At 33.4% G+C, this 22,842-nt stretch overlaps 1 protein-coding gene across 2 annotated transcripts in view; it reads right to left on the bottom strand.

The window, feature by feature from the left end:
* The window catches only part of LOC129234142 (suppressor of lurcher protein 1-like), a 406,504-nt gene that overhangs the window by 12,488 nt on the left and 371,174 nt on the right, over positions 1–22,842 (bottom strand). For both annotated transcript variants that reach the window (XM_054868036.1, XM_054868037.1), the window contains exons 2-3: positions 5,848–6,040; positions 4,272–4,462 (exon numbers count right to left, since the gene is read on the bottom strand). In XM_054868036.1, coding sequence (XP_054724011.1) covers positions 4,272–4,462; positions 5,848–6,040 — 384 coding nt within the window. The remainder of the gene's footprint in view (positions 1–4,271; positions 4,463–5,847; positions 6,041–22,842) is intronic.

Raw genomic sequence — 22,842 nt, 5'->3', positions numbered from 1 at the left:
CGATTAATGTCTGTAGTAGTGCTGGATCCAATTGACGACATGAATCCTGCAAGGCTGTCCATAATTCGCTAAGAGTACGAGGAGGGGGAAATCTCTTCTGAACATCACGTTGCAAAGCATCCCAAATATGCTCAATAATGTTCATGTCTGGAGATTTTGGTGGCCAGCGGAGCTGTTTAAAGTCAGAAGAATGTTCCTGGAGCCACTCTGCAGCAATTTTGGACGTGTGGGCTGTCGCTAATCCAGCATTAGCCCAAGTCCGTCGGAATGCACAATGGTCATGAATGGGTGCAAATGATTAGACAGGATGCTTACGTACGTGGCACCTGTCACAGACACATCAAGACGTATCAGTGGTCCCATATCAGCCCCACTGCACACACCCCATACCATCACAGAGCCTTCACCAGCTTGAACAGTCCCCTGTTGACATGCAGGGTCCATGGATTCATGGGGTTTTCTCCAAACCCGTACGCGTCCATCCGCTCGATACAGTTGAAAACGAGACTCATCAGACCAGGCAACGTGTTTCCAGTCTTCAACAGTCCAGTGCTGGTGTTCACGGGCCCAGGCGAGGCGCAAAGCTTTGTGTCGAGCAGTCATCAAGGGTACACGAGTGGGTCTTCGGCTCCGAAATCCCATATTAATGATGTTTCGTTGAATTGTTCGCACGCTGACACTTGTTGATGGCCCAGCGTTGAAATCTGCAGCAATTTGCGGAAGGGTTGCTTTTCTGTCACGTTTAATGATGTTTCGCAATCTTCGTTGGTCATTCACGATCATTTTTCGGCCGCAGCGATGTCGAAGACTGGATGTTTTACCGGAATCTTTATATTCACGGTACACTCGTGAAAATTGTCGTACGGGAAAATCCAAATTTCTCCTCTACCTCGGAGATGCTATGTCCCATTTCTCGTGCGCCGACTATAACACCACGTTCAAACTCACTTAAATCGTGATAACCTGCCATTGTATCCGCGGTAACCGATCTAACAACTGTGTCAGGCTCTTGTTGTCTTATATAGTCGTTGCCGACAGCAGCGCCGTATTCTGATTGGTTCCATTTCAATTTATTTGCATACGCATGCCTATACCAGTTTTTTTTGCTCTTCAGTGTATATATATATATATATATATATATATATATATATATATATATATATATATATATATATATATATATATTAGGGTGGTCCTTATTTATATGGGAAAAAAATTTTTTCGGAATTCAACAAGTGACGCCCCCTAGTTTTGTGACACTATAATAAAAAGTAATCGGTGCAAAATTTGAACTCGATCGGTTAATAATAACACGTGCCCCTAGGACGTTGAACTTTAACACTTTTGATAATTTTCTCACAAATCTTCGAGTTTTTACTTCAGACCCCGTACATCGTTTCTCCTATGTTTGCAAAATATTTTTACAGCGAGGTAGCACTAAAATTAATCTTTTTAATTACTTCATATCATCTAAAGATTTTACATTGAATAAGAATGAAATAGTGCTTTAGAAACTTTACCTTAATCATACGCTTTTCTCAATGTATTTCAATCATGTGCAATTTCTTCCGAATCTTGGACTGTCTGTAAACTAAATTGCTTTTGTGACTCAAATTTGGTAAATTGATTGTGAAATTCTTCGATTAATATTGTGCTCCTCTTTCAGTTGTATCATTCACAACTTTCAGTATTTTAACGATACCTCTTCCCTTTAAATAGCTTCCTTCATTTTGCCACGAATCAGGATCAAATAGGAAAACATCTTTTGGTGTTTGTAACTTATCAAACAGTTTTATATTGACTTGTAATTGATTCTATAAAGAGGAAGATCTTTACTAAGGAAGTATTCGAAATCATCTACTGTTATTTGAAAATTTTTATACAGTCATCAGACACGTCTTCCTTATCAGCAAGCATTTTTTGGAGTAGTCTTTTCCTATCTTCAATTATTGAATTTTCCAATCACTGCTTCTGCTGCATGTTTGTCATCATTTTGTACGCTGCTAGTTTTTTTTAGACACATTATATTATTTAAAGGAGCCTAAATTGGGTTGCTGCGAAAAATCATATCTTCATACAGCATCTAACTGTAAAACAGCATTTATGGGCTTTCTCTTCATGTAAGGTCAATTTAAATTGTTTCCAGTTTATTGGGTTTTTTTTTTCAGTTACATCTGGATGTAGCTTTTTGTATCCCAGTGAATAACTAAAAAATCTAAATTTAAATTCATGAAATTTGATTTTACCTCTCGAAGATTTTCTCTTGCTCTCTTAAGGGATGTCCAATTGATCACAAGGTCATTTGGATTTAAATTTACTGCATCTACATAGGCTGTTAATAAATGAACAGCATCTTTGTCCCTAATACGGCATTTGTCTAACAGTGATGAAAGGCGAGCCGATATCAATAGTTGTTAAGCTTTTTTTTCGTTGTAGTAGAACAGATATAGAAAAAAGTTTCAATAAGTTAGGATAGATACCCATTTCGGTTTCTAAATCTTGTGAATTGCAAGAAGAATTTGATGATAATAAAGGTATATGTACTGAAATAGAAGAAAATTAATTTAAAGTATAAATTTTTACATTATTCCGATCTGGACATTTTTTAAATTTATATTTTAGGTATGGAAAATACAGTATATTTTTATGTTAGAGTAATCGAGTATTTTTCAAAATTTATGCTTTAAGAACTATGAATTGCATAAACATTTAAATATATTTATAACTAAAGAACAGCGAATTAAAATACAATTGCCAGTATTATATTTATAGCGCTGAAATCTAGCGACCATATTTGCCACACAAATAACATACACCAGAAATTTTTTAAAGCAACACCCCCAAAGCATGAAGGAGGCAATTTGTTATCGTCAAAGATCATTCATTAATGGCCTTTAGAATCCCTTGTGTCTATATTGGTTGAAAGAAATGTTCCCCAGCCGCTTGGTTTGAACCGAGCTGAAAATAGCGATATGGCTGACCGAAGGCCATTGGTGTACATGAAGCCTCTGTAACATGTAAAATTTTACACAATGAAAGTGAGAGAATGGTCAGTCTGGAAGTAGCAACATCTATTCACGTTCAAAATTACTTTAAATATGAAACTAAAGAAAACTTTCACATAAAAATGAGAAAATCAGCATTTTTTTCTTCGAAACTCAAAAAAGGGGGCCCTAGGGGCACGGGTAAATATTCAAGGATTGACTTAAAATTTTGCAAGGATCATTTATTTGCATAATGGAACAAATTGAAGGGGCGTCGCGTAAAATATCTGCAACTTCAAAATCGATCTATATATATATATATATATATATATATATATATATATATATATATATATATATATATATATATATATATATATATATATATATATATATATATATATATATATATAATTTATCTCTCGTGAAAAGAGTACATCAAGGAAATGGTTTGAAACTAAAATAAATTTCGAAGTCAAGTTTTGTTTGACCGGCTTAAGTTAAAAAACAAACACAAGAAAAAACGCTAAAAGAAAGAAAAAGTTCTCATATTGAATAAATAAACATTGACAGATCAAAAATTGACGATGTACTTTTGCTTTTGGGAAACAAGCAAAACCGGTTATTCTTCACCAAAAATTAAAAACAAAAATATGCATATTTGTAAAACAAACATGTTAGATTTACTTAATAAAGTAAAAAAGTTTTTTCCGAAGCAAATCGTTTTTTTTTTCCTAGAAATTCCTAATAATTCCCAAAGCGTCCGCATGAAAAATATGCATACTTTTCTTTAAATGAACGCTATGTCAACTCATAGTAAATATAAACCTATATTACCACAGAAATGAAAATTTGTTGACAAACTTTCAACAATAGTTGTCATTAATGAAAAATATCAACTTATTGCAGTACATAGAAGCTTCATTTAAAATACAGAGGAAAAGAACGAAACAAAATTTTTTTCTGGTATTTATATTATTTTGAGGTTGTAATATGACTTGAAAAAAACGACTAAAAATAACATTTGCATTTCTCCTTTTGAGAGGGTAATAAAAATTGTTCCACAATTAATGCATAGTTCTGAAAAAGAGAGAAAACCTTATAAAAATCTGCACTCACGAATATAGCTAGCGACCGTCCAAAAATACTCCAAAATCGATATAGTACTTTTGGTCGGCATACTCCAATATCGAATGTTGACAAATCTACAGCACTGATTAGATATGCACTCCAAATTATATTTCGTTACTAAGCAGTTTTTCAATGCATGGACGCGCAGTGACTCACCTGTTACGTATCTATAGATGGCTCTGAATCCCTTCACTTCAGGCGAGGAATGGTGCGACCGGAATTCAACTGTCATGTTGGGTCCGTTAGACATGATCTGGGCAGGAAGTTTGTTGCCACAGAAGTTCTGAATGCGTTCCCGACGGCCATTGATTGTGATAAACACCATAACAGCGTCTACACCTTCACAACTGAAAAAAAAAGGTTTTAAAATTATGTATATAGAGTACAATACACCAGTGAATGAACACCCCCAGTAAATGAACACATGGTAATCTTTCGTTTTTGAAAAAATAGGTTTTTAAAACATTGTTCCTACATGAATTAGCAGAATTTATTTCTTTCTACGCATTTCCAAACAGCAATGCCTCGTTTGTTCACTGATTCGGTGTGCATTCACTGGATGCATGCACGTTTTTATCGTTTCAGCCCTCCAAAGAAAATAAAACCAGAAGCTCTCCCAAACTTTTAATCATTGCATATAAGGGACAGTGAGAAGTAATTGGATGCAAGTACCAAAATTAAAAAAAATGGAGATAACAAGTACAAATGGTATGCGAACCTTTCCTCTGTTTTTGGCCCAAGAGCTTATAAAAGTCGCTCTTGCAGTTGCTGCTATATGGCATAAATTCAAAATGATTTTCAATGAAAATCTACCTGGAACTGGAACTTTGAATGCGTTTTACTCAAAACTTGAAAATGTTCACTTTCATCTCCTTGTTTCTCTCTGCCTCATCTCGTAAAGTGTTTTTATTCTCATGTGGAAAATGCTGCAATGTTTAACGATTCTAAGAATTTTCGTTTATTCCCTGGTCGGACTACCCTACTGACATAAATGTAATTCTTTAATAATGTAAATATTAATTTCTTCCCGTTGAAATGGAGGATGCATCATTGGAAACATACTCATTTTCGGAAATATGATACATCGACTTTGGAAAGGCAATTATTTGGATATGTATTTTAAGAATCATAAGATAATTTAACAGATGAAATGATTAGCATCGGAATTAATTAGAATTTTATGAATTATAAGTATTTTATTCAGTCTTTTAAAGATAAAATGGTAGTTTACGTGTTAAAATTTGCTTTTAGTGTGCTTACGTATCGAATAGTCTACTGATATAAGTTTCGGAACTGATGAGAGCTCAAGTAGATATGATGAAGTCTAAACGAGATATTATGAATGAATAATTGATCTAGAATTGCGTTATTTGATGTTTCTTCGAAAACCCAGAGTTCCATAAAGATCACTCAAGGGTTGTGTTAAACTTGAATTATTTCGTTTTAATCAAATTAACATTTTTAAAAATAAATTAAAATAATGTTTGAATTTAGTATTAATAAGTATTTTTTTAACAAGTATCACAGAAAATATGAAAAAAAACAAAAACAAAAAAAAGTACATTAAAAACCTCTTTATTGCCCAAGCACGACCCTACTTTATGTTTGTAGGGGAAGGTGGAGTACCTATTTTTAGTTTTTATCCTTTAAGTTAAAAATACATAGGATTACTTGCAATATGCTAATCAATTTATCCGAAAATGTGCATTTCACCTTCGTGTTGCTTACTTACTCTCTGGGCGGGGCTTGTGGCAGGTGAAGATCGAAATCTGTGAAAAGGATCTGTGGACGCTCTCCGGGCTTTCCCGTGAACGAATAGATGCAGACGATATCTTCTGGATAAGGTTCCGGATATCCTGGACTCGTAAAAGTACCGTTCTTAGAGTAATCGCTTCTAAATTCCCTACCACATGGAACAGGAGACACTACATTAGAATAAAAGAAAGGTAATTAGAAACAACTCTTTGAATATGTATCTATCCATACATTTATAGACAGAAACATACATATTAAAATTAACTTATCGGGGAAAAATGTACATAAAATTTATTTCACGCCGAATTGAATAGCTACACATAGCTTGAAAAATAAGGGGCACGATCTATGATACACTTACAATTTTTAAGAAATGATTTTAACTCCATCTGTTCTGCAAATATATCGTAAAAAACGTTTAAATCTATATGTTTATATAATTTTCTCAAAATCTTGATTGGCGTGCAAACTAAGTTTCCCGCTAATGTATTTTAAAATTACTGTACGAAACACAAAAAGCAAGTTATAAGAAACTTGGAGTGATCTTGAATTATCACAAAACATATGCACAAAAGATTCTACATAACCTTTTAGAAAGAAGAGTTTAATGTTGTTATAAATGAGAAAGATTGTACGATAATAAGTTAAAACGCTTAAAAGACAAGGAGCTGATGAGTCTAATACGTTATTACAAAATATTAAACATAGTCTTTAAGCATCTGAATGTTCATGGCCCAGGAGAAAAGCTTCCTCACATTTTTACATGCATAAATGCTGACTTGCATGACATATGTTTATTAATTTTTTTAAATGTTTATAGCCAGAACAGCTTATTTGTTATAGAATCAAAAGGATGGTGATAATTTTGTTTACGCATATAAATTCACGTGTTCAACGTGTAAAAGTACAATTATGACACATAATTATCTAACACTATTTTTTTCAAAAGTTTTATCTGCTCTTAAAAATACAAAAACTCACAACTGAAGAAAGAAAAATAACACATTATATATTAAATACAAATATTCTACATTTTTTCATACATTTAATAAACGACGACATGCTTTCTTTTAAGATGAAATGTGTATTTTTAAAAACTTAATGTTAAACACTTTGTGCTGTCGATTTGGATACAAGTCACTGTCAAAAGCATGTCGCTGAGGATTCTCAAAGGATTGAGGTAACTACCACGCGCTTGAAAAATGCACGGAGACTGCTAAATTATTCATATTACTGATGATAGACAGTCTCTGAAATTCTATGCGAAGAACATTTAAAATTTATTTGATGTGCAAATGAAAAAAATATAAAAAAAAGGTTTCAATGTTCAGGGCATTAAGGAGTGTTTTTTCCGAATGCTCTATTCATTGTTTCGTCTAAAACGTACTTGACATACGATGTCATATTTCTTAATTGAATGTTACAGGAGTTGCTTTTTAAGACAACCTTTTTTTTTTTTTAGTTTTTACTTGAAGCAATGCATTTTTTATTTTGGTTACTTAATTTTTTAGATTTACATCTAGCGTTTGAGTCCCTTTAAGCTAGCTTTAGACACTTTAAGTTACTTTAACACATACAAAATATTGTGTTATCGATAAGTGATTGTTATTAGTATTTTATTACATTTTATTACCGCTGATGAAAACTAACAATACTAGTATATAAATAATCTTCGCTTTGCAACATTAGCAAGGGAGGTCAATAATGCAGCAAAAAGGGCTTGTTATTATACTTAACGCATTCAAAGATATTGATTTGTCAAGATGTATATGTTGATATTATTTTAGACGTAAATAAATCCTGAAAAAATATCAAAAAATTTCAAAAACATTATAGGAATTGCATAGGACAGAGCATAGACCTTAAATGAACAACTAAAATGAAATTAAGCTTCATATACAAATCATGAACATTTTAAACAAGTTGAATCTGCTATGGACAGGTAAATGGCAGTATCTACAGAAACAAATTTTCGAGATACACTCCAGAACATTGAAAATAGCTCCCCAAGAATGAAGAAAGGTCCAATCGCGAAACTTTGCATATAAGAAGAGTGACATCTGATATGCAAATGATCTAAGTTTGGTGTCAATGCACATGACCGTTTACCCATAGGATCGGTGCAATCGGGAAAAAAGTGCTATGTTAATCAGTGCATAATTTAAGATTTATAAATGTTACGATTACATCCCGATTGTTGAAGAACCTTAATGAGTAAAGAATGCCCGGTAGGCGAGTTAGAAAACTTTTCCCACAGTTAAGCGAGTTTGAGAGAGGTTTGATCATCGACATGAAAATTCCGGGCTGGTCTACGAGCCGTGTTGCAGTCAAGGTCGATCGTCCGTAGTGTTCCGTTAGAAATTGTTGGAGGCAGTGGACACGAAAAGGTTCTTACGTGCAAGAAACCGGATCTGGGTGCTTATTCCAAGCTCGAAATTCACCTTGCGAGATTAGTTCTGATCGTCTCACTAGATGGCGCTTTAAGGAAAATCGCAGTCTCGCAGTATAAATCTCGCAAGTTCGTATTCTAAGCTCCAAAAGAAGGGGAAAAAGTGACTTTTCGCGCCTTTACTTGCGAGCGAAATCTCGACTGCCGCGAAGTAGGTGAGATTGTGCGATTTTTGTGATACACTTATGGGAGTTTGTTTTTCTGAAAGGTATTGGATCGAGGAAAACGAATTTGGATTGATGCCAATTTTGGAAATGGTTCAGGAAGGGGGAGGGGGGGGGTTAAAACTGCCCCGGGGGGGGGCAAGTGGTTTTCTATTCAATTTGGGATACAATTGCGGGAGTAAGTTTTCTGACAGGTATTTATTGGCAGGAGGATAACAAATAAGGAATTAGGATTTTGCCGGCGCCGAAAATGCTGAAGGGGGCAAGGGGGGTCGTAACTGTACAGGGGGAGTGGTTTTCCGTTCCATTTTCGTGCCGCAAAAACGGGAGTTAGTTTTCCGCTTGCCAATACATTTCAGAAAAACTAATTTGAATGTTGCGAACACCGAACATGGTGCAGAGGGGGGGGGGGTGCAAATGGTTTTTAGTGGGATTTTTTTGATAAAATTACGGGAGTTAGTTTTTCTGAAAGGTATTGGCACGAGGAAAACGAATTAGGATATTGCCAACCCTGAAAATGGTGCAGGGAAAAGGGGGGGGGTCATATAATTGCACTGAGGGGCAAGTGGTTTTCCGTTCAATTTTTGTGACACTAAAACGAGAGTTTTGCAAAAACATTTTGCAGGGAAGAAGGGGTGGGGGGGGGGCAAAGTGGTTTTCGGCGAAATTTTCGTAATAAAACTACGGGAGTTGGTTTTTCTAATAGGAATGGTATTGGTACGAAGAAAACGAATTAGGATGGGGCCAACCCCAAAAATGGTGCAGGGGGGTAGAGAGGGGGGGAGAGTTATAACTGCAAACATAAAATAGGTATATATGCAACATTTCTCGCTTTACAACAAATTTTCAATGCTTAAAAGACTTAAATCCACTTTCACAACATTATAATACACAAATATCCGAATTAAATTGCAGACACGTGTTTTGGAGACATTAAGAGCTCCTTTTTCAATGCAAAAGATGTCAGTTTATGAATAAAAATGCATTCTCGGCTAAGGTTGTTTATTTCCCTGGATTTCATTTTCTTTTAACCAAATCCATCACTTAGGAAATACGTTGGGCGGGGGGGGGGGGGATCGGGGACTTCCATTTTCAAGAAATAATGCATTTGAAAAAATTAAGGAGCGATGAATTTTCTACTCCCCTTTATTGGTTTTGACCGCTTGACGGCCTGCACAAATGCGTCTAGGACAAATTATATAAAAAGCGTTCATAATTTTTATTCGTCTTTTGTACATTATCCCACTTAAAATTTAGTTGTTTCACAAAAGTACTATTTGTTTCTGAAAATTGTATGAATTTGAAGTTTACACAGAATATACAATCCCCCTTTTTTTGCGTTTAAGGGGGGGGGGGAGTGACATTACAAATTACCGCCCCGTCTGTCACCCATGCTAGGTACACCACTGACGAATGTAATTTTTTTTCTGTCTTCTTTTGCTGTAAAATCCTCCTCCCCCTTTTTTCCCCTAAATTCTTTATTTGTTACCTACTGTCATTATTCAATTTCAATTGAATTTAATTTGTAAGAATTTTTTTTTTCTTTATTGAAATTTGATATTGATTAACTAATTACAAAAAAGTACAAAGCCTGGTAATTTCTGGGAAATTGTTTCCAAAATTTGATTTTCCATTTCGCCCCGATTGCTCCTTTTTCCATTTCTTCTTCAATTTAGAATCTTTCCTTTGGGTTGAACGTTTAAAGTTCTTTATCAGCTGAAGTGAAACGATGATTAAAAAATATTACTCCCTTTATGAATATTTTTCAATATACATTTACAGAAGCAGAATATTTATTCATTTTAAACTGCTCTTATAACCAAGATTGCTGTTTTGATTTTTTAATCTTGAAGATAAAGATGAAATTATGTAATCATAGTTACAAGTTGCTTGTTTTGAAAAGGAAATCTAAAAAAGTACTGTTTTGAAGATATCTTAAGATTGGGTCTTGGAAAACAATACCTAGAAAAAATGGATAAATAAATAAGGAATAATGAAGAAATAAAACTTTTTATTTAAGCATATGCTTATTAAATTATAATTTTAAAGAAAAAGAGAAAAAAACTGGAATATGTCTTTGATACTGAGATTGTTGCTATAATTACAAGTTACAACTGAGCGGGGGGAAAGGTTGGTTTTTACATTACCAATCCTAATATGGAAGATTGTATACTCTGTTATGACTGCTCTCATCCCCAAAAGCTCAATTAGCCCAACAAACCTTTTACATGTTGCAGGGGTGCCCCTCCCCCCAAATATCGCAAAGACTCCCCCCTACAAAAGCAAGAGCCCCCCCCCCAATAAACAAATACCCCTCAAAACACCACCACCATCCCCTAAAAATTTCAATAGCGCAGTCAGCGCCATAACCTACCTCCCCCCCCCCCTGCATTTTAGTGTTTTATATTCAATTTGAATTACCAGATTTTTTCATCAAGACTTTTGGATGCAGCTAAACCTTTCGCATTCGACACGAGACACGATAACAACATAATATACAATCCCCGATTACGGACTATTAATATTTCTTCGTCTGCATTTATGACAGTTAGGATTTTTTTTTTTTTTTTTTTTTTTGATATCATGATTTTTTCTAAAGTTATTATTATTATCATTATTTGGATTATAGTTTCTCGGGAAAAATATATTTCATACGACGTTCTTACTATTATAGATGGTTTTATATTATAAATCAACAAAATGTACGGTTATTTTTTTTCTCATATATGTATTGGCTTTTTTCCCCTCTTCAATTTTTGTTTTAGACACTGTAATACTGAAATACTCGTATGCATAAAATATGACTTACCTTTAGCCCTCGGCTCATTTTTCCTTTGTGTACTATTTTGTAAAATTTTCGGTGAATTTATTTTTATGAATTCTGGATTTGCTTCTAGAAAATCTAAAATTATTTCGATGTGATTCTTTGCAACGTAAAACGTAATCTTTGAAGTATGAGCCATTAGCGTGCCAATCGTCAAAATTCGCGCCTTATCTTGCACGGATGGAGCAAAACAAAAAGTATCTGCGCCTAAAGACCATTGGTTGGAAGAAATCACGTGCCTCCTCCCCTCCCCCCGCGCCGCTAAAACCGGCGAAAAACTCTTCCTCCCCCATCGCGGCTGGAACTTGGACTCGTCGCCACATCGTGATAAGAATTTTTTTATCTCAGAATTCCATTTTGCGAGATTTCTCGTCACGTGATCGGCTCTGACGTAACGTTTCGAACTCGAAGGTAGAAAATGCTTGGAATGACCTCCCTGGAGTGACCTGGAAGACGACAAGGAGAGAGGATCGAATTATTGTCCGGCAAGCGCTTGTGGATCCCACAGTGACTCGTTCTGGCATACAAGCAGAAGTAGGGATAGCAGTTGTTCCCGGAACCATTTCTAGACGTCTAGCGGAAGTGAATCTGCAGACCAAGCGTCCTTTTCGTGTACCCCCTTTAACACCAAAATATAGGCAATTCCGTCTACAAGGGGCGAAGCCACAGCGATGTGGTATGTCATTGACCGACAAAATTTGGTTCCAGGTCGTTTTTGGGTCAGATGATAACCGCGCACGGGTGTGGAGAATGGTACCATTCCACCCATTCTATCGCACGGCACACTGCCCGTACCGCGGGTATAATGGTCTGGGGGGGCCATAGTCTATGATAGCCGGTCCACTATAGTTGTGGAATGTGGAACCTTAACGGGTCAGCGTTATGTTAATGAAATTCTGCAACCACATGTAGGACCACCCCTAAATGGTCTCCCAGGGTCAATTTTCCAGCAAGATAATGCTAGGCCGCGTACAGCTAGAGTTGTTCAAGGCTTCTTAGGTCCTTTTTAGAATCTTCCATATCCAGCCAGCTCCCCCGACTTTTCTCCTACAGGGCATATACGGGATTAGCTGAAACGTCAGGATTTAAAGGTGACTGTTGAAAATTTGTGGATCTATCTGCCTCAGGGCAACATCAGACGTTTAATTAGCTCAATGCGGGACTGTGTTGCGGCTTGTATTGTAGCAAAAGGGGGTCCGACGCGCTATTGAAGTAGCACTGTATTTATCTCATTTCTTAACCTGTATTTGTTTAGTTGTCTTGATTTTGGGATCAAGTGTATCTCTTACCTATAATATTCTGTATATTAAATATCTCTTCAATCCAATGTTTCCTTCTTGTGGCGTTATTTTCAGTGTCCCTGCGAGTATTTGAAAAAACACGGCTGAGTTGCTTTAGACACTTCTGGCTTTTCATTTTAAATCAAATTTCAGTGCTGGATCTAGGGAAAGCAAGCCGGGATCTTTTCACGCGCAGCAACTTCGGACGGAGTTTCAAATTCCATATTTCTGTATTTTTATAGGCAGAAACTAAGTACTGAACTTGAAACAAGATTTGTATTCGTGGCAATTCCGAGTTTTGGCCAAGTTTGGCAAAACGGCGTAGATCCGTAACTTAGAAATTATTTTTATCTAATGTCAATTATTTAGAGCAGAACTTGATAAGCAAAAGCTTAAAAAGTTGAATTTCTGGTAGGACTAAGAGTGCGTGAAAACATTACAAATTCAGGCAGAGATTTGAAAAATGAATATATTATAATTGTTTATTGCCATACGCACGTATCTGAAGAATTTTGTTTACCTCTCTAAACCTTAGTAAAGAACAACTCTTAAAATGATTTATCATCAGTAATTTAACGTCGTATACACATTCTGAATGAAGGTTTACCTGAACTGCAAAAACGTAGTACTTCTTTTTTTTTCTTTTGAATATTTATTTGAAAACACTTTATTTATTGGAAGATAACGAGCTAAGAAGAACAAAATAAAAGTTGAAATTTTGTAGGATTTAATAGTTGATATTTGACTTATTCGTAAATTCCCTCACAAGAATTCTTTTCATATATTAAATCTCTACATCGCTTAAAATAGGTTTATTTTTGAGCATCACATGTCGAATGACGGAATGTCTAATGCCCAATCTTTTGTTTCATATTGATTAAAAACTTCATAAAAAAATCGGAAATGCCTTAAAGTCCTTGAAATAAAAAGAAATAATCTTCTATGTCTGAAATTTTTCTTCATAAATTCAAACATGGATTTAAAGTTAATCCCCTCGAGTTTGGCAAACTTAAGCGGAAAAAAACTTCAGGGAAAAGTACGCTTCTTACTCGAGTGCATTATTTGATAATCCATCCTTTGAATATTTTACGAACGAGATTAAATAATGCATTAGATTCCTTTTTTCTCAAATCTCTTTTTTTATTTCGGTGCTTGCGTCGCATCAAATTGACAATAGTAATGAGTCAAAAATGCAGAAGGAATTCGAGTTCTATAGAACTATCTACTTTAATGATTTGAAAAAAAGAAAGGGAGGGAGGAAGGAAAGGGAAAAAAAAGAACATACAAACGATTTTTTAATGCAAGGCGATGCAGGTACATACTTCTTGTAGAAAGTTTAAAAGTGAATAAGTTTCACTTAATAGGCAAGTTTTATTTGATTTTGGAAATTGTTATTCTTTTCTTAAATGTTCAACTCATTGCCGGACAAAGCTATCTTAAAAATATCTGACTCAAAAATGAGGCGTCTTTAAAAGTTAAATAAAATAGGTAGCAAAACACAGTCTTTTATTTGACGTGTTTAAAAATTTGTAAATAAGAAATAAGTTTAGAACAACGCAATCTTTATGCGTGTTTCTCGCTGACGTGTTCGTTGACTGATGTGTTCGTTGCATTGCTTTCGTTGAAGGACATTTTTTTTAAAATAAGTTGGAGGAACATAAATAAAGCTTTAATTTCTTGCTTCGACAAAATATTTTCTTCGTGTAATATTAGTGACTAACATGAATTAAAGAAAAACAAATTACATCAAAATTACATTTGTAGTAGCTTTTAAATGTAAAAAAACTCCATAATTAATCGCCAAATTCGCCAAACGACTTTCAAATCAAAATGTAAATCAATTAACATACGCACAGTGAATTTAAAATAAAGTAATAACAGTGAAATATTCATAAGCAACAAAGGCAACTTCCTCCAAAATGTTTAAAAAGAAAGTAATGGAAAAATTGTCTGGAAAATGGACCTAGTGTTAAAGTTGAAAATTGTCTGGGAAGTGGACTTAAGTGTTATACCTTTTTCTCGAAAGAGAAGCCTTGAAAATTGGTTCAATTATAATCGTTTATATATCCGGTTCTAATTAAGGGGTCTAAGGACCCTTAACCTTTAAAATTTTCAATTTTCTGGAAAAATATATGTTATGCATAATGTAATTCTGAACAATTTGATACCTTATTTATTATCATACGCAAAAAACATTTCAAGTTATCGTGAAAATGCGTAAACTTTCCCCATAGAGATTTATGTTTACAGCTGTTGTTCAAGCCTCTTTTTCTTAAGTGCCAGTTTCTCGTTTTGCGCGCATGACATCTTAGAAAGTTTCTTATGTATTTCCGCAAAACTTTTCATTCATGTTTGTCTGATTTATTTTTATGATCTAAACCTACATTTTAACTAAAAATAAAAGTTACTATTAAAGTAAAAAAAAAATATTTTCCTCCAAAATTTTGGAAAATTTTGATGTTAGCTTATAAAATTTCAAAAATAAATTAAATAATTTTTAAAAAATAAATAAATTTAGGTTCAGATCATAAAAATAAACCAGACAAGCATGCACAAAAAGTTTTACGGAAATATATAAGAAACTTTCTGAGATATGCGCGCAGAACGAGAAACCTGAGAAAACGCAACCTGAGAAAAAGAGGTTTAAACAGCTGCTGTTAACATAAATCTCTATGGGGAAAGTATACGCATTTTTTCGATAACTTGAAAAGTTTTTTGCGTATGGTAATAAATAAAGTATCACATATTTTTTTCCAGAGAATAGAACATTTTGAAGGTTAAGGGTCTTTAGACCCCTTGTAAGAGAAATGAAACAAACACCTTCTTATTCAGAAAAAAAAAACCCTTTCCAATGATATATAATGTTAGGGGTGGGGGATTTTTTTAAGTACCAATTTGGAGAAACATGTGAATTTTTACCTTAATTAATTAATTAGGAAAAAATTAATTCGAAATTTAGAATTCGGGCTTCGAGGTGCACACCCCCGGGGTACGTTCGAATTTTGTGACAAGTTTAAGGGCTGTTGGTGCTATGGGCTCTTCTGACCTTCGAGTACAAACAAAAAACAAAGAAACACCGTCGCCTTTATGTGTTTAGATTAAAGCAATTTATTATTTATTAAACTTGTTCGCGTCTAACTATATTATAAAACAAAACAAATCTTATCTAGAAAGCGTCTTTATTTTATTTATTTTTTTACATTACATTTTAACTTTTAGTCAAATACGTTGCGCTTGCCCTTCATTCAATTTCTATTAGCATGAAGAATTCATGTGAATCATTCATCATAAAATATGACATTTTTTTAAAATAAAACCAATGAACTTATTATATATTTTGCAACGTAAACCATATGTTGTTTTTTGTAAGGTCTAAAAAAATGTCCAGGCTAATCTTTTTCCAAAGGAATGAGGAAGGTACTTCACAGACCATTATTACGTTTAAAATAAAAAAGCTCCCCGAGAAATTTTAGTTTATTTGCTTTGTGATTGGTACTTGATGGTTCCGATGGTTGGATTGTGATTGGTACTCCTACTACTTGAAGTGGTTCCAGAAAACTCATTTATGCGATGACGTAAGTCTTTACACTGCATGTCGCAAATAATTTTTCTGGTTCACACCAACTCGAGCAACTCTGAGCGTTAAGAAGTTTTACTTTTAAGTTTCAAAACAGCGCTACTTATATTTAAAAAAATATATATATTGTGTATCCCTTTTTTGATCACGCTCAAATTTACTTTAAAATCCAGGATAACTTCAAATCAAACAAGGTAATAATAAAAGCGAAAAAGATCTCGTTTTTTTTTTTTCTTATTTTCGGATAATTATTCACTACTTTGAAAGGGTTTTTTTTCCGTTTCATGCCAGTAGATATAATAAATCTGTTAATGTATGATTGGGTCAACCTGATGCAGAGATCTTATGCGTTAAAGTTAACTTAAAGGGCTATACTAATAATAAAAAAAAACAACAACAGAATTTATCTTTGTTTCTATCTGAAATATAAAAAAGACAAAATTTAAATTTTCTTAAATCTCCCTATTGCTTAACCGAATATCAAAAAACAGAACGTTATAAGCTTTGCTTTCGTTTAGTAGGCTGGGATGAACATACATGATTAAAACGGACTAAAAACTAGACACATGTTTACAAAATAATTGATGTATTAAACAGAAACGCTAATCGGAACTCAAAATCAAATATTATTTATGCTTCTCTTCGAGAAAGAAAAACAGGAAAAGAAAAACAGATTCCTTTTACATGGTTTCATTATTTCCGTAAACCGTAATATCAGTGAAATAATTGGAAAAAACAGCAAGCGGATTATTTAAAATGGTATTCAACGAAAAGAAGATTCAATTTAATAAAAGTCTCATTAAGTTAAAATCAAATATTTTTATATTTCTAACTGAAAGAGAGAAAGTAAGACATTGATCCCAAAAATCCATCTGTGTTGTAATTTTCAAAAAAAAAAAAAAAAAAAAAAAAAATCATGCTTAATTTTTTTAAAGAGAAGCAGTTAATAATAAACAACAAAATTAAAAAAAAAAAGAAAAAAAACTGAACCAGCATTTATTTTTATTTTTAAAGATTAAGTAGCAGAGGTTTTGTAAGCATTTCACGAAAACAATATTTTTTTATATTTTGGTAGCAGCTTGCTCACGGAAAATTGCGAATCGCACGAAATGGCTCGTTTCAGGGAAGGTTCCTCGTAAAACATCAATTTATTAAGACTGAACTTACAACGATAATATTTTTGCCGTCAAAGTGCTTCGGTCAAGCTGCATCGAAATTGCTCATTAAATGAACCGTTACAATATACACTTTTTAATTTAGAAAACAAAACATAAAAAGGCTTAGAAACTGCTTTTGTTTATTAAAAACCATGTCACGCAGCATCTTTCATATTTTCGAGGTAGTTCAAAGTTATTCTTTTGCAAAAAAAAAAAAAAAAAAAGGTTTGCCTTTTTATTTATTTAAAGTGATTCAAAGTTAAAAATACGAAAAAGAAACCAGTAGTTGGGTCGCTTGGGTATATTTTAAGTTATTTGAACGCTTATTTTAATCTAGTGTTTAATTTCAAATTATAGATAGTAGAACAATTCAAAGTGCAATGAAATTACTAACATACCAATTTTCGTACATTATCACGTGTTGCACCCATTAGTTTCTCTGTATTTTTCTGCTTTCACCTTTATCACGGTTTTACTTAATTAATTGACCTTTGATTATTTAACTATTATTTACTGTTCTGTTTCTAAATATCATAATCAGTTTTTTTATCATGATGTTTTAGTACCACAGTGGTCACGAAATTAACTTAATTTTTCATTCATTTTTAATTCGTAACTAACAGTTTATCATATCAATTCTTCATATTTCTGAAACTAAACTAAAAAAGATCAGTTTCAATCGTAAAATAATGTTTCTTACGTTATGAAATAACCACATACCTCTTTTTTTTTTTTTTTTTTTTTGATCAATCACGATTGCTTATTGCTTTCACTTGACTGTTTTTGGCGTCCTATCATTTTATTTTCCCACCGCCACCCTCCGCACCATCACCGTCGACCGGCTCCTCACTATGCTGCTCCTATAGCAAAAACCGTCTTCAGGTTTCATCCATGTCCAACACACACGCGCATACATACACAACTACATGCACACACGCACACATACACACACACACATTCATGCACACAACTACTCACACCCTTATGCCAGCACAGAGACACAAACACACATGCCTACACACACATACACATACCCGCTACACACAAACACACATACCCCCCGTACACAAACACACACGCCTACATACACACACTCGTGATTGCCAAAAACATAATTTGAATTCATAATGTCAAAATTCAAATTTTTTTTTTCTTTTTCTTTTTTTGGTTAAGGTTAAGTCCAGATCACGTCAAATTTTATGCAATTGAGCGATTTGTAGCGATATTGACGGTAGAGAAATAAGGTATGAATTTCTGCAAACACTAAAACGCCCTCATACCCTCATTTCTTATCACATGGCTTTAGTTGCAAATGCAAACTTATTCCAAAAATTATTTTTACATTCGATAACGGATAAAGCCCCGCCCCCCCCTTTTTGCTTCTTTAACTTACCGGCGGTTTTGCACGTCTTATCACGCCGTAGCAAGATCACGTCGCTAGCGTTTTACACGTATTTTTCTGACACTAAATTTTCGTTGTCAAACGGTCCAAGGCGTAGAATCCTGCGTTTCCTTTCCCCTCTCCTGAGAGCGGCACCCCGGAGCGCAGGGGCCCACCTTCTGTATTCACACATGCAAACAATACCCTTTCATCAGGTTGGAGTTTCAAGGTTCAGTGCATCCTTCTTATCAACGCAAAGATTTCTAAGCAAACCTCCCTGCTATTTATTGTAAGCATCTGCTAAAAGCAAAACTTGATTCCAAGAATGAAATATCCACTTCTCTTTCTTCTAAGCTTAAAATTTCCATTTAATTAATGATTGTGCTGTAAATGGATGCAACATAATTTAATCGATGACAATGACATTCAATTACATTTCAAATAAATTAATAATTTTAGCCGTGAGATTTCAAATTGAACGAAAACAAACTAAGTATCCTTTTGGAAATAAATTTATAGCTACGGCTTTATTCGCTACTAACATATAATTAAGGAACTTTAAGTGTTATAAAATCACAATGCTGTAAAGAAAACCAAAGAGTACACGTAAAAGATCAATTTTCAACTTTTATGTGCACTTACGTCGCGTTTTACGTACATTTAGGCAGATGTTGTACTCAAAACACATTATAAAAAATATAAAAAAAAGGGATATTTTTTTCAAATTTATTTACTCGAACTGATTGGCCTTGGGTTTTGGTCGCAAATTTCAATCATTAATATCAGAAACATTTTAAATTCACCGATTTTGTCTAATACTTCAGCTTATAATTATTTTAATCACAAAGAAAAACAAACATTTATCTCTTAGCATACAATTTCAATTCTGTATAAGTAAAAAAAAAAACTAAATAAACAATATATAGTAAGAGCAAAAAATTTGCACTACACCAGGCAGCTATTGTGTTAACATTTATACAAAAAAAAAAAACTTCACTTGTTAGCAAAAAAACAATAATAATATTTTTTTTATTGTTATTAAAAATGGAAAAGTATATGAAAATGAATAGTTTTCAAAAAAAAAAAAAAAAAATGAATCGTTTGTAGCTTTTTCTTTTCAATAAAAAATAAAGAGCCTCGGAATTTTTTTCATTGAGAGGGGGAAGAAATTCAGAAGAATGGGACCTGACTCTTAGTAAAGGAAATTTCTATGGAGTTGCTTAAGATCTACAGTATTTTGTAGGAAGATGGAAATGGAGAAATGGTTAAGTGAGAATTTATAACTATTCTTTTATGTAAAAAAAGGAATAATAATAAATAGAGAAAAATAAATAAAAGTTAAAGCCGTTTTATAATTAAAATAAAACTTCAGCAGAGCTTAACTATTTGTACTTTATTAAGCAACAAATCCAGAATTTTCATTGATCTCAATTTGCCCAAAGCCTGATATTTATCTCAAATCACTATTTAATCTGTGCGATTGCTTGATACAAGTCATATGATCTTTCAATTCCTTGGAACAACTTAAGCAAAAATAATTATAAAACCTTGATTTTTATAGAAAAATCATCATAATTCATGCCTTATACTAATTAATAAACCTTTTACGGGGATGAAAATTCGTAAAATTATTTTAACAACTTTTTTGCAGCGACTTTTTTTTTTACCACTATAATTTAAAAGTATTTCGTTGTTTACTATTTTTTGCTTTAATTGTGTTTTCATAACTTTGATTTGATACCTAGCTCGGTCACTTAGGTCTTAACTACTAGCAGGGGCACTCCGAAATAAAATGAGAGAGGGGGGGGGGGGGGGGGGAGAGGTGGATTCTCAAATTTTCGAATGAAGTTCTACTTTTTCCAAATGATAAACATGAGCATGCACATTATATCATACTTACATAACATCTAATGAGAAGCAACATTATGCATCATTAAAAACAATTTTTAAAATTTGAAAGAAGAATCTCAATGTTGCAATAGTGTTTCCACATTTTTCAAATGTGGAACTCTCATTTTCAGAACTCTCCGACCTCTCATCGAGGCGCCCCATACTAGAACCCATGTGATTGTCAGTGTTTCTTTAATAATAGCTTTGTTAAATACGCCATAATTCAGTGAATGTTGGATATAGTACTTGTTTTCCGATTTTCAAACGGGATCCTAGACAGTCCCGATTTTCATTCAAAAATCCAGTGTCCCGGCCAGTTTACTTCACGTCTCGGTAAAATATAAGTTTCATTACAGATGACCAAAAAAATATAAAAATAATTAACCGTGAAGGATTATTTAAAATAATAAATTTTTCATTTCTGTACCTCGTAGCCAGACTGACGGAAGTCCAAAAATTTGAATTTTCTGTTTATTACTGCTAGGGTTCGCCGATATATATCCGATATTTGTTCTGAAAATATCATGATATTTTGATATTTTCGATATTTATTTTTCCAACTACGGTATTTTCAGTATAAAAATTATATTAATCATAGTAATATAGCTCATTTATTATTAAAAATACCCAAAAAGTTATGCACTATAGTTTTATGATGTATTATTACACATTAATATAACAAAATAATTTATTTTTTTTATTCATAAAATTATTAGTAATGTAACAATTTTAATGCATATTAAAAGTACCTAATTAAATGTTAACCATTGGTTGGAACAAAAGAAAATGTCTTATGACTGTGCCCCTGACTGTTGCATATTGTTTTTTTCTGAATCATATAACTGTGTAAAAGTAGCTAACAGAAGACAAATGAGTAGAACAGCTAACGCTATATTAACTCTATTAAAATTGACTAAAATGTAAAATGGAATATTAGATATGAATAATTAAAGAAACCTTAATTTTAATTCTGCATATTATAATAATAAATAAAGAGTGATTTGAGGATGCATTTACTATTTTGAAGACCTTAGTTTGCGTTGATTGAAAATATCGGATATTTTACATATTTTCGAAAATTGCACTCACATGACATATTTTTTTCTCTCCTGTAAAGTAGCGTATGTGAATCACGTTAGTTTAGCTCTGAGGTACAGATTTGTAATTTATGACCGGTAAAATTACTATCGGATTAGCTTGTAAGGAATTTTAGAAAAAGATTTAAAACAAAAAAGACTTTCTAAAAAAGTCCTAGCCAATGCAATAAACAAGTAAATATTGTTCAAAATTCAATTCCTCATTTCTTGCTGAAGTAACTTCAAAAGATTAACGTTTACAAAATAAATTATTTAAATGTATCTGCTTGCGTCATGTATCATTTATTATTCCTGGTTTAGGCTGATAATTAGTAATCATTTATCCATAGCATTGAGAATAAACTACCTTAGAAAAAAAACCAGCCGGGGTGTGTACCTTTTGAAATACCCACGGTGGGGGGGGGGGGTCCTGGTTGAACATTTCGGAAATAAGGCAAGCCTAGGTATACCGCTATTACGATCACTTAGTCTCAAATATGGCGAGATTCGAAACATAAAAATGCACAAATAAAGAAAAAAATATACATATACAAACATAGTATGTAAAAAGTATGCATAGATGTATAAATTTGCAGTGCTTTTTTCCCCCAGCGTTAAAAGAGAAACAACGAATTGCTACTGCGCGGAAGGGGGGACGGAATTCCTTTATTGCTTTTTATTATTACGTATCATTTCAGGTTATGCAAAACATTACAATCATAACTAAATGCATTTAGCTATTTCATATTGAAATAACTTGTTCCAAATATTGGTTTATAAATGTTGAATATGAGTAGTTAAATTCAATAATAAAATATGTGAATAGTAATTTAGGGCAGTAGTAGGAGATAGCAATTCCAGAGATTTAAAATCTAGATTATTACTTCATAAATATTACAGAAAGTTGTGATTAGTAAAACACGACTGGCTGAAAGGAATTCAACTCGTTTGCTACACGCGTTGAGGGGAGAAATGGGCGGGACGGACCTTGGCAGCATATCTGGAGGAGTTCCACTCTTCCCTGCGACACGCGTTGAAAAGAAAGGGGTTGAGCTTTGACAGCACGTCCTGGTAAAAAGGGATTAAGTGCTTTTTATCTCCTTCCGAAAGGGGGAGGAAATTTCAAGATAAAAAGTATTGACCATTTCGAGCAGATAGCCATGTTCCCAAGGTG

This window comes from Uloborus diversus, chromosome 1 (genome assembly GCF_026930045.1).
Source record: "Uloborus diversus isolate 005 chromosome 1, Udiv.v.3.1, whole genome shotgun sequence".
NCBI classification, from domain to species: Eukaryota; Metazoa; Arthropoda; class Arachnida; order Araneae; family Uloboridae; genus Uloborus; species Uloborus diversus.
This window is presented reverse-complemented; position numbering and strand designations above follow the sequence as displayed.